Here is a 12,500-nt window from a genome sequence, read left to right as displayed (position 1 = left end):
GCTGTAGTGTGCAGAGCAATAAACTGCTACCAGAAAGAATAGCTGTAGTGTGCAGAGCAATGAACTGCTACCAGAAAGAATAGCTGTAGTGTGCAGAGCAATGAACTGGTACCAGAAAGAATAGCTGTAGTGTGCAGAGCAATGAACTGGTACCAGAAAGAATAGCTGTAGTGTGCAGAGCCATGAACTGGTACCAGAAAGAATAGCTGTAGTGTGCAGAGCAATGAACTGGTACCAGAAAGAATAGCTGTAGTGTGCAGAGCAATGCACTGGTATCAGAAAGAATAGCTGTAGTGTGCAGAGCAATAAACTGGTACCATAAAGAATAGCTGTAGTGTGCAGAGCCATGAACTGGTACCAGAAATAATAGCTGTAGTGTGCAGAGCAATGAACTGGTACCAGAAAGAATAGCTGTAGCATGCAGAGCAATAAACTGGTACCAGAAAGAATAGCTGTAGTGTGCAGAGCCATGAACTGGTACCAGAAAGAATAGCTGTAGTGTGCAGAGCAATGAACTGGTACCAGAAAGAATAGCTGTAGCGTGCAGAGCAATAAACTGGTACCAGAAAGAATAGCTGTAGTGTGCAGAGCCATGAACTGGTACCAGAAAGAATAGCTGTAGTGTGCAGAGCAATGAACTGGTACCAGAAAGAATAGCTGTAGCATGCAGAGCAATAAACTGGTACCAGAAAGGGGAGAGAAACTCAGGCTGCAGCCAGACCAGCTGTAAACTGAGCCCTCCGCCCAGGCAGGGGCAGGGTCTGCTAAGGCTGTGTCTGTGGGGCACTGTGTTATGTGGACATCTGTGTGAGCTAAGTTGAGTTGGCCACCACACCCACCTGAGTGTGCCACATCCCCACTGTTTTGCTCCAAGAAAACACACTGTGACTGCACCAAAAGACTTGACAATATAGGCCACTGACAGATCCTATATATCTCCCACAACATATGGTTTATAAAATGAGCCTCTTTGGTGAGGGCGGGTCATATGACGTCTAATATGTTGATGGAGGAAATTAAAATAACTTGCTGAACTTACGAAGAAAAAAATAATTATCAAAGCGTGAGACTGCTTCTGAAAAAAGTTTTGAGGCACTGCGCAGGACCTATCATATGATGCTAACCAACCAATAAAAAACTAGAATGGCCGGTAAATTTAGCGCAGTAACAACAACAAACATTTCTTAAAAGTGGTGTAATCTTTTTTTGCAATTGCCACATTGTTAAATGCTCCTGAAGCACAGCCGTACAAAGCAGCCTCAGCACGACAGGAGAATCGATACATTTAACATTATTTTTCTGTTATCTATGTCAGAACGCCGTGTACTGTTACCGAGATGACGACGCGCGCTCGGTGTCATATGGGTCATGGGAGGGAGTGACATAACACAAGTTCCAAAACGTTGCAAATGCAGCAGAAGTGTGCATGTTCAAATCAATGCGTGAATGCATTGGGGAAAAGGGGGTGAATGTCAGAATGAAGCATGGGTGTTGAAAAAGAAAGTGAGCACCAAAAGTGATGCTGTACGCGTGGCAGTGTTTATACGACATCTAAACAGTGAAAAGAAAAATGGCGTTTGTATGTATGACGAATAAACACAAACAGATCGATTGAACTATTGCTATATCGATAGAAAAAGGTGTATATTTACCTATTGTTCTGAGTTTTTCTTGAAATTGGTGAAGCTTTCGTTTTCTTTCGGGAAAAGTCGCTATTGTACGGTAAAACAGACGCGTAACCATGTTCTGCTTCTATTGACAAAGTAAACAAAAACAACAGGGTTAATTTCTACACATGTAGGCTAATAAATTAAACGTAACAAGGGATATAAACTGACGATCACATGATAGAACTGTCAATGCCATATATGACGTAGCCTAAGCCAAACATGTTATTTGATAAAAGTGGTTATGGTTACGTAGATAAACTCGTTGACAATGCTGGAGCAAAACACAAGATTCAGGACAATCTAATATTGAGTTTATCTACATACCCATTTATAATAAACATGATATACATAATGTATCTTGATAAGAAACTGTATCTTGAACTTGTCCCTAACCAATTTTAAACAAGGCTATAGCCATCAGATAAAACAGGTTATAAGCATTGCCTGATCATACTAATGCAAAACTACACATGCAAATAGGTTATATCTCAAGACTTTTCCTAACGTGTTGACTAGTTTGTTAATATGCAAGTTATATCTAGGTCGGTCGGTCTGCAATAACATCACCGCACCAGCACAGTATGTTCATTGCTCATAAAGTGACATCATAGCTGCGCTATGGCAGTGCACGTCCACAACTTCACATAAAATAGAATAGAGACCGTTTTAATTTTCCTAACATTAAATACGGTCATTAACCCAGTCAAAGCCATCTGACATTCTGTCAGGGAAATACCTCTGTCTCTTCTTTCCAAGTATTCTGCAGCCTCCAGGAGAATTAAAAGAGAATTAAGTTCCATCTTGTTGACTTGTATAAAAATATAAAATAATATCTATATACACAAATGTACAGCTAATATAAAAAAAAAATAATATGAGACAAAAATGAAATAAAAACTAAAACTGTGTTAGGTCGATATGAACGTCTATGTTCAGTTCTGAGTCTTTGGGACTCCCAGCCAGATTCATATCAACTGCACCTAACTAAAAACCTGCGAAGTAAAGGACGGCTGTTCTGGCCAATTAGAAAATAATAACATCCACATAGGCGGTCCCTGAATACGTACATTGGCCAATAGGGAAGCTCAGTGACCGGTTTACCAGGAGCACGTTGATACATTGCGAATTGCCTTGTGATTGGCTTGACAGTGATAGTAACAAGGTAGAAGCTATACCCTAGCAACAACGCGTGTGACCCAGCCCCGTAATCGTTCATTGGTCTGATATCTAGATAACTGGCTGTTGATTGGCAGAGGGGTACTTTTGGGCGTGTCTTTTTCCTTCCTCTTGAACATTGAACTTGGCTGTTGTCTGGGTTGCCAGTGTGGTTTGCTCTTCGTCAAAAAGTCTAACTTGAATCGTGTAGGAAGTCACGTTGGTGTTTGTTGAGCCAACTGCTTCAATTAGACAACTTGTTTCAGAAAAGTTTCAGTTCTGGTGTAGAATAGAGGAAAACTGCTATTATGTTGTCATGACATTGTCAAAAAAAATATGATACTTTCACTTTAATAAAATATGATACTTTCACGTTTAAAATGGTATACTTACACTTTAAAGTGTATTATCATGCTAAATATCCAGCAGTTACATATGATTCAAGTAAAAGAAAACATCTTGAAGGATTTTTTAAAATAGCATTTGGCAACCACAGGATGCTGTTGGAGAGAGAGAGAGAGAGAGAGAGAGGGGGGATAAGGGGCAGGATTATTATGAAATGCAAAGACTTGTGTATGTCATTATCTTTTTGAAAGATACATGTTGATAAAATGAAGCATTTTACAATGAGATAGATGACCATTATTAAGAACAATGTATTGCAAAGCCTTCTTCAGGAGAGAGCCTGCGTGCCACAGTGCCGGGGGTATTCACCAAGCTGTCTGCACATTTCCATGGCTAATTTCCCCAGTATTCCCTCAACTGCAACATTTTATGGAAATAGCCCTCAATGTCAGTCAGTGAGTGTCAAAATGACTCTCCAGGTGACATTTCTCAGTGTTTGCCTTTAAGTGTCATGAAGGGTAGATCAACAGAAAATGTTCGTTGGTGGTGGTTGTGTGGATATTGTAGAATAAAGATATTGAACAAGTATTTGGGTAAATATAATTTGGCTAAATGTCATTATATAATTCTGTTGTGGACACACAATATTTAATATTTTTTTATGGTAGCGTGCATTTTTCTCCAAAATGGTGCAAAGCAAGACGTTAAAATAAAAATACACACAACAAGCCCATAGCTTCCTCTCCACATTGCCGTAGTCTGTTATGGTGATGAGGTCACACTCTCAGCAGGGTCACAGGGTGTGGGCCTAGCTGTGCTGTCGTCCCTCAAGGCAACAACACACTGCTATGCTGTTACCATCATAGAACCAGGCCATACTGTGAAACAAAACTTACCTCACTGTTACTATAAACCTTTTACAGTAATTGGTTATAAAGTGATATTTATGATTATTACCAGGCTATATCACATACCAATCTAGTTATGTCAGTAAAACATTGCCCTGTGTGTTCTAATAGTAATCTTGTACACTTTTATTCTGTTTTATTGTAATTGCACTTAATTATTTTTCAGCTCACTAGCCTTATGATAGGCAATATGTCAGTTTGTCTTCAGATGACTGTAAATCATGGCCCAGTTGGCTTAGCCTGGTTAGACCAGACTGAATGCTCCACTCACTGGTGACAGGGTGGTTTTGGCTCAGGGTGGTTTTACCAGGCTACAGCTGGCAACCAAAGTCAACCAACCTCACCCACACACTTACTATAAGACCACACAAAAGGAACACACACCCGAGATAACGAAGTGGCAGAGACATTATGACGTGACAACATTATCGACGAGGATAAATGTAAAGATAAGCAATCAGCGTTATAAACCTGATCTAAAAGCTTACCAAAATGCTCAGTCTTTAGGTGTAGCCGGGCGATGTACTGAGAAGAAGAAAGGAAGAGAAAGTAATATAGGGTCTCAGGAAGATAGTGATAAAAACAAAGATGATGACAGTTATTGCCAGATGCTTGTAGTGACCTAGAAAGCATTGGCTGTGTTTGAAACATCAGAGAAGTGTCTGCATGCACAATCAGTCCATACGTAGGTTGACTCTCTCTGTGTACAGTTCATGTCAACAGACGGGTGAGACTGGACTGATGCAACATGTAGGGATCAACATAAACTAGTTTAGTAATCATTTTTGAGCTACAGGACTGTTTGTCAGGATTTTGAATTATTCCCCAGATGTGCTATGGTTCGGTGTGTGTGTGTGTTTGTGTGTGTGTGTATGTTTCAGTATCTAATGACACTGATGGTTTAAGTGAATATTGAGAATATCACTGAATACCACTCTTTTACCAAACAGATCAAAGACAATATAGAAACCATATAAATGAATCACCTTGAGTTGCCACAGAATCCAGGGGACTTTAATACCAAGAACAGTGGTCCCTAGGGGCCTACCCTTTGTTTAGCTCAATTCATATGCATGCCTTTTTTTTATTGTTTCCTGATACTTGTTTGTTGACGTACACTTCTGCCTCTGTAAATGTTTCTACCGCTATTATTAGCAAGCCAATTCTCCATTGTTCCTGTGTGTGTATGTGTGTGTGTGTGTGTGTGTGTGTGTGTGTGTGTGTGTGTGTGTGTGTGTGTGTGTGTGTGTGTGTGTGTGTGTGTGTGTGTGTGTGTGTGTGTGTGTGTGTGTGTGTGTGTGTGTATGTGTGTGTGTGTGTGTGTGTGTGTGTGTGTGTGTTAATGAAACCATTTATTATATATGTTCATATTTCAATTGATATGTTATAGGCCTATATAAACACTGGTAGGTTGGTGTGTGTTAACCCAAAGGCAGGTGGTGTTTCTGTGTGCTATTTCCTGTTCAGCCACGACTGTGTGGCTTTGCACCATACCAACTCCCTCATCAAGTTTGCTGATGACACCACGGTTGTAGGCCTGATAACCAACTGCGACGAGTCAGCCTTTAGGAAGGAGATAAGTGAACTGGCATTGTGGTGTCATGACAACAACCTCTCCCTCAACGTCAGCAAGACAAACAACGTTGATTGTTGACTTCAGGAAGCAGAGTAGTGAACATGCCCCGATCCACATCAACGGGACTGCAGTAGAGAGAGTCACGAGTTTTAAGTTCCTCGGCGTCCACATCACCGAGAACTTGTCCTGGACCAACAACACCACTCTTGTCAAGAAGGCGCTAACAGCATCTCTACTTCCTAAGGTGGCTGAAGAAATTCTGCATGTCTCTCCGGGTCCTCTCCACATACTACCGCTGCACCATCGAGAGCATCCTGACCGGTTGCAACACGGCCTGGTACGGGAATTGCTCCATCCACGACTGCAAGGCCCTCCAGCGGGTGGTGAAGACGCCCCAGTACATCCCAGGGACCATGCTCTCACCCATCCAGGACATCTACTCAAAACGGTGCCTGAGGAAGGCCAGCATCATCAAGGACCCCACACACCCCAGCCACGAGCTGTTCTCTCCCCTACCTTCGGGTACATGGTATTGGAGTATAAGGTCTGATACCAACAGGCTCAGAGACAGTTTCTATCTACAAGTTATCAGTCTGCTGAACACCTGCTCTGATTCTCCTGACTTTAGCACACCCACACAGACACACACACCCGCACACACAAACACACACACACACACACACACACACACACGCACGCACGCACGCACGCACGCACGCACACACACACACACACACACACACACACACAGTATACATTCATGTTACACACACATCACAACGGCTCTTATTATTCTGCTCAATTTATACCCTGGCCCCCATCCCCAATACACTTGTAAATATTGGACAATTAATTGTGCCTTCCTGTTTTATACTTATGCTAAAATGTTTATTCTATTCTACTGAGCCATTTACTTTATGTTCATATTCTTATCTGTTGTTATTTCTTATTGTTGTTGCATTGTCGACAAGGAACCTGAAAGTAATACAACTTGAAACTTGAAACTAAGACGAGTCTCATTTATGATGCAGTGTGATATTTGAGTTGATAATGTCACTCCCAACTGTCTCCACCCACTCATAGTTTCAATACCACATACTGCAGTTGGTTCCATCATTGCAGATGGTAGTAGTAATAGCCGGAACACACGTATAGTAGCCTGGTCACAGATCTGTTTGTGCTGTGTAGCCAACTCCTATGGTCATTGCCATGCCAAACAATTTGTACAGCACAAGCTGATCTGGGACCAGGCTGGAGTCTGTTTCACAACGGCAACTGTTACAACTGCATTTCCAGGCAGGCCGGCCTAAAAACCTTCTATTACGTCCACACTTCCTCTGTCCTGACGATCATCACATCCTCGTTAGGCCGATTTATGTGGAAATGATAGATTTATGCAATGGGTGCACTTTTTAAAATCATTGTAGGCGGTCCCACGATGCAGTACTGACTTCACTCACTGAGCTGCTGCTCCACTGAACTGAGCTGAGCTCTGTAGGTCTGCGTCTGTTATCAGTGTGTATGTGGTGTGTGCGTCCTTTATCAGTCACAGAGATTACGAAGGGCTTGACCTTGCTTGGAGTTCCAGGTGAAATTATTGACCTCTTCAAGCCCTATTGATTGAACCCAGTATTTTCCATGCTGGCTAAAGATAAATGTGATAAGCGTATTATACATGGCCTCAATCATAGATACATAAGAGGTTTAAGTGATAGCTTGGGACTTTGGCAATGAAGCCCTTTATTTAATTGCCAATGAAGTTAGAGGTAGCTTCGAAGAACCAATGCTACCTAGGTTAGCACAAAGACTGCTAGCTGCACCCAAATACTTCCAATCTTTGCTAACACTAGTTAGCACTGGCTCTAGAAACTACCTCTACCTTCATACTGGACGCAGAGAGACAGTGGTTGGGAGCTTATGCTGAATACAATACCCACAAGTTCACCAGACTCTGGGGAAGGAGATGAAGGGCTTCAATGCTAAAAACCAAACTTTCACTTCAACAGTCATGATTTGAGAAAAGCTAAATAGGTTATACCTTTTTGTCATGGGCAATGGTGCCAAATGAGGTGTGATGCTACATACATAGTCCCGTGCATCCGAAATGGCACCCGATTCCCTATTTAGTGCACTACTTTTAGCCAGAGCCCTATGGGTAGCCCTATGGGATCTGGTCAAAAGTAGTGCACTACAGAGGTAATATGCTGCCATTTGGAACGCATCCCCAAGGAATCAGACTGCAATATTAACTTGCTGAGTAAGCTACAGTAACATCTGGTTCTGTAAAGTGCCTATCCAGCTGTATTCTGTACTGTGGATATCAGTGTTAATTGTCTGTTACATTTTGGTTAAGTTTGCAATGGTGACCCCACACAATGAGCACGTGTCAGGAACATGATTTCTAGAGTTGGTTCAAAGATTTACCGTGATCAACACCAAATACAGCCGTTATTGATATAGCCTGTGTCACGACTCCTACCGAAGGTGGCTCCCCTTCCCGTTCGGGTGGCGCTCGGCGGTCGTCGTCGCCGGCCTACTAGCTGCCACTGATTCTTTCCTCCCCCTCCTTGTCTGTTTATTGGTTACACCTGTTATGCATTGTGGTGATTGGTTGGGCTTTATTAGTCAGCCGGCCCGCCTATTACTTTGTGCGGGATTGTTTGTGTAACATGTGTGTATGTTTGAGTCAAACGTGTTTTTCCCTGTTCGTGGGTTTTTGCTGGACTATTTTAGTCCCCGTGTTTGGGGCATTAGTTTTTTAGCGCCCAGTGTTTCGTGGGGTGGCTTATGTTCGCCGTGTGTGCATTAAAGAGCACTACCTTGAACTCTCTGTTTCCTGCGCCTGACTCCGCACCCACGACACCCAGATCGTTACAGCCTGCTGAGACTAAAGTTAGTTTCTCTGTATTGTGGCCAATCTGACTAAGGCCTACAGCTAAGTGGCCTACCTACAGTACATACAGCTAAATAGAATGTGCTTCAAATAATACGTGTTTTGAGGCAACCTTGTGTATAACATTGTGTGTAATGCTACCATTGTGGTGATACATTTAGCCGAAAAAAAAGTGTTTTAATTCTTCGTTATGAGATTTGTCTGGATGAACCATGCTCTGACGTATCAGTTAATAGTACAGAAATAGTATCTCCACTTTATCACCAATATTATCTCCACTTTATATAACCAGCCATCCATGCCTCAGCCTCAGCCCCAGCCTCAGCCTCAGCCCCAGCCTCAGCCTCAGCCTCAGCCTCAGCCTCAGCCTCAGCCTCAGCCCCAGCCTCAGCCCCAGCCTCAGCCTCAGCCCCAGCCTCAGCCTCAGCCTCAGCCTCAGCCTCAGCCTCAGCCCCAGCCTCAGCCCCAGCCTCAGCCCCAGCCTCAGTCAGACCTCATGCAAAGCGCCATGGGCCATCACCATCAGTGCCTGGAACCAGAGCAGTGAACCAGAACACACTGTCTCTCCTGAGAAAGAGAATCTCAACAACACAACACAGGGAAGTGGTTGTTTGGACTGAGATAAATTCCACTATGTTTGTATTTATTTTACACTGCATGGTACAGGTTATGAAAGTGGGCCTGTGTTTTTCGTGACTTTCCACTTGTGTCCACCTATACTATAATACCATCTAGGCCTGCATTTTCCTATGTGTATCAGTAGATGTGTAATATCTTTGTGTAAATGTGGATCCTAGGTTGACACTTAGCTTTTTGTTTCCAAATAGCACAGCTTCTGCTTTCGCCGTGCAGCCTGGCTATAACGTAACTGTTGGCTCTCTCTGAGGAGAGGCTGCTACAGCATTAGCATTTCTAATCTCCTCTGATGTTTCCTTCTCCTCTTGATTACTAGTGTTGCTGTGGAAGGAGCATTTGTTTTGGGGATCAGATTTTTATGGATGGCACATCAATGCCTGGGCAACTAAACCAGCGAGCTCCTCCAAGAGAAATCGCTTGTGTGTGTGTGTGTGTGTGTGTGAGCACAGTGCAGGGTTTAGTGTCAGCGAAACCAAGGCTTAATTTGTTTTGTTTTTATGGTCACGGGAGGAAGGTGAAAAGTGCATCCATTTGCTTTTAGAATTAGCTGTCATTCATCACCATTTTTATGGTTTTATCCGTTGTCATAAAAGCATAAAAACACCATGTGAAGTTGCATTGAATTAAACCAGAGAAATGCTTAGCCTAGCATGAATCTCCCAGTCGTTGTTTGAGAGCCTAGCATGAATCTCCCAGTCGTTGTTTGAGAGCCTAGCATGAATCTCCCAGTCGTTGTTTGAGAGCCTAGCATGAATCTCCCAGTCGTTGTTTGAGAGCCTAGCATGAATCTCCCAGTCGTTGTTTGAAAGCCTAGCATGAATCTCCCAGTCGTTGTTTGAGAGCCTAGCATGAATCTCCCAGTCGTTGTTTGAGAGCCTAGCATGAATCTCCCAGTCGTTGTTTGAGAGCCTAGCATGAATCTCCCAGTCGTTGTTTGAGAGGGTTTACGTAAAAACAAAAACTAAATGATTGTTAAAGGGGCCATGTGTGATTTGCTGCATCCATTTTAAGACTTCTAAATGATTAATACATGCACATTGATTCATGAAGAATCTGAATTATAAATGCCTCATGAGCTTAGTTCAACTGTCATACAAGCATTTCGCTACGCCCGCAATAACATCTGCTACATATGTGTATGGGACCAATAACATCTGCTACATATGTGTATGGGACCAATAACATCTGCTACATGTGTGTATGGGACCAATAACATCTGTTACATGTGTGTATGGGACCAATAACATCTGCTACATGTGTGTATGGGACCAATAACATCTGCTACATGTGTGTATGGGACCAATAACATCTGCTACATGTGTGTATGGGACCAATAACATCTGCTACATATGTGTATGGGACCAATAACATCTGCTACATGTGTGTATGGGACCAATAACATCTGCTACATGTGTGTATGGGACCAATAACATCTGCTACATGTGTGGATGGGACCAATAACATCTGCTACATATGTGTATGGGACCAATAACATCTGCTACATGTGTGTATGGGACCAATAACATCTGCTACATGTGTGTATGGGACCAATAACATCTGCTACATATGTGTATGGGACCAATAACATCTGCTACATGTGTGTATGGGACCAATAACATCTGCTACATATGTGTATGGGACCAATAACATCTGCTACATATGTGTATGGGACCAATAACATCTGCTACATGTGTGTATGGGACCAATAACATCTGCTACATATGTGTATGGGACCAATAACATCTGCTACATGTGTGTATGGGACCAATAACATCTGCTACATGTGTGTATGGGACCAATAACATCTGCTACATGTGTGGATGGGACCAATAACATCTGCTACATATGTGTATGGGACCAATAACATCTGCTACATGTGTGTATGGGACCAATAACATCTGCTACATGTGTGTATGGGACCAATAACATCCGCTACATATGTGTATGGGACCAATAACATCTGCTACATATGTATATGGGACCAATAACATCTGCTACATGTGTGTATGGGACCAATATTATCTGCTACATGTGTGTATGGGACCAATAACATCTGCTACATGTGTGTATGGGACCAATAACATCTGCTACATGTGTGTATGGGACCAATATTATCTGCTACATGTGTGTATGGGACCAATAACATCTGCTACATGTGTGTATGGGACCAATAACATCTGCTACATATGTGTATGGGACCAATAACATCTGCTACATATGTGTATGGGACCAATAACATCTGCTACATATGTGTATGGGACCAATAACATCTGCTACATATATGTGTATGGGACCAATAACATCTGCTACATGTGTGTATGGGACCAATAACATCTGCTACATATGTGTATGGGACCAATAACATCTGCTACATATGTGTATGGGACCAATAACATCTGCTACATGTGTGTATGGGACCAATAACATCTGCTACATGTGTGTATGGGACCAATATTACATCTGCTACATATGTGTATGGGACCAATAACATCTGCTACATATGTGTATGGGACCAATAACATCTGCTACATGTGTGTATGGGACCAATAACATCTGCTACATATGTGGATGGGACCAATAAGATTTGATTTGATACACCATTGTTTGTAAATCAGTGGCGGGGTGACCACCTTTTTTGTATTGTTTGTACTGCAGATTGCAGATGTCTCCTTTAAGTATATCAGCAACATGTATCTTGTCAGACATACCACAGACAGTGTTTCAGGACACTATTGTTTGACATGTTCTAATGAGATTATGTTGGTCTTGCAACTCCTGCAATGGAGAGAACACTTCTTCTTCGTAAAGGGATAATCCTCTAATCAAGGCTACGCTCAGCACATAACTAACTACATTCTTTCAGTGTGTGTGTGTGTGTGTGTGTGTGTGTGTGTGTGTGTGTGTGTGTGTGTGTGTGTGTGTGTGTGTGTGTGTGTGTGTGTGTGCTGGGAGCTATTTGAGGTTCTTGACACAAGGGAGACCTCAGTCTCACTGCATTTACAGTCGTGTTAGTTGCTCGTAAAAGTGTTTTCTGCATTAAATGGGCTGCAGCGCTGGAGCCAAGCACAATCACTGGGCTGGAGAGGTGCCAGGATGCCAAAGTCTGGGACAGAGAACCACGGTGGCTCCACTTTAGGGATTCGCTGTCTGTTTATTCGATCTAATATGCAAATTGTAGCGTTTCCCCAGTGGACTGTTGAACTTGATGCCCCTCCGGTGTGTTTACAGTAACACTGGGTTGTAGGGCTGCACCATATAGGCAAATAATATAATTGCGATTTTACTTGCGATTTAGATCAAAACACTTAAAAATAAAA

The 12,500-nt window shown here is 42.5% G+C and overlaps 1 protein-coding gene across 1 annotated transcript in view; it reads right to left on the bottom strand.

Moving 5' to 3' along the window:
- Positions 1-2,644, bottom strand: part of LOC139370713 (max dimerization protein 4-like) — a 48,439-nt gene extending 45,795 nt beyond the window's left edge. Inside the window, exons 1-2 of the mRNA XM_071110362.1 lie at positions 2,407-2,644; positions 1,653-1,752 (exon numbers count right to left, since the gene is read on the bottom strand). Coding sequence (XP_070966463.1) covers positions 1,653-1,752; positions 2,407-2,470 — 164 coding nt within the window. The 5' untranslated portion in view covers positions 2,471-2,644. The remainder of the gene's footprint in view (positions 1-1,652; positions 1,753-2,406) is intronic.
- Positions 2,645-12,500: the final 9,856 nt, after the last annotated feature.

Source organism: Oncorhynchus clarkii, chromosome 17, assembly GCF_045791955.1.
Source record: "Oncorhynchus clarkii lewisi isolate Uvic-CL-2024 chromosome 17, UVic_Ocla_1.0, whole genome shotgun sequence".
In the NCBI taxonomy this organism is placed as follows: Eukaryota; Metazoa; Chordata; class Actinopteri; order Salmoniformes; family Salmonidae; genus Oncorhynchus; species Oncorhynchus clarkii.
This window is presented reverse-complemented; position numbering and strand designations above follow the sequence as displayed.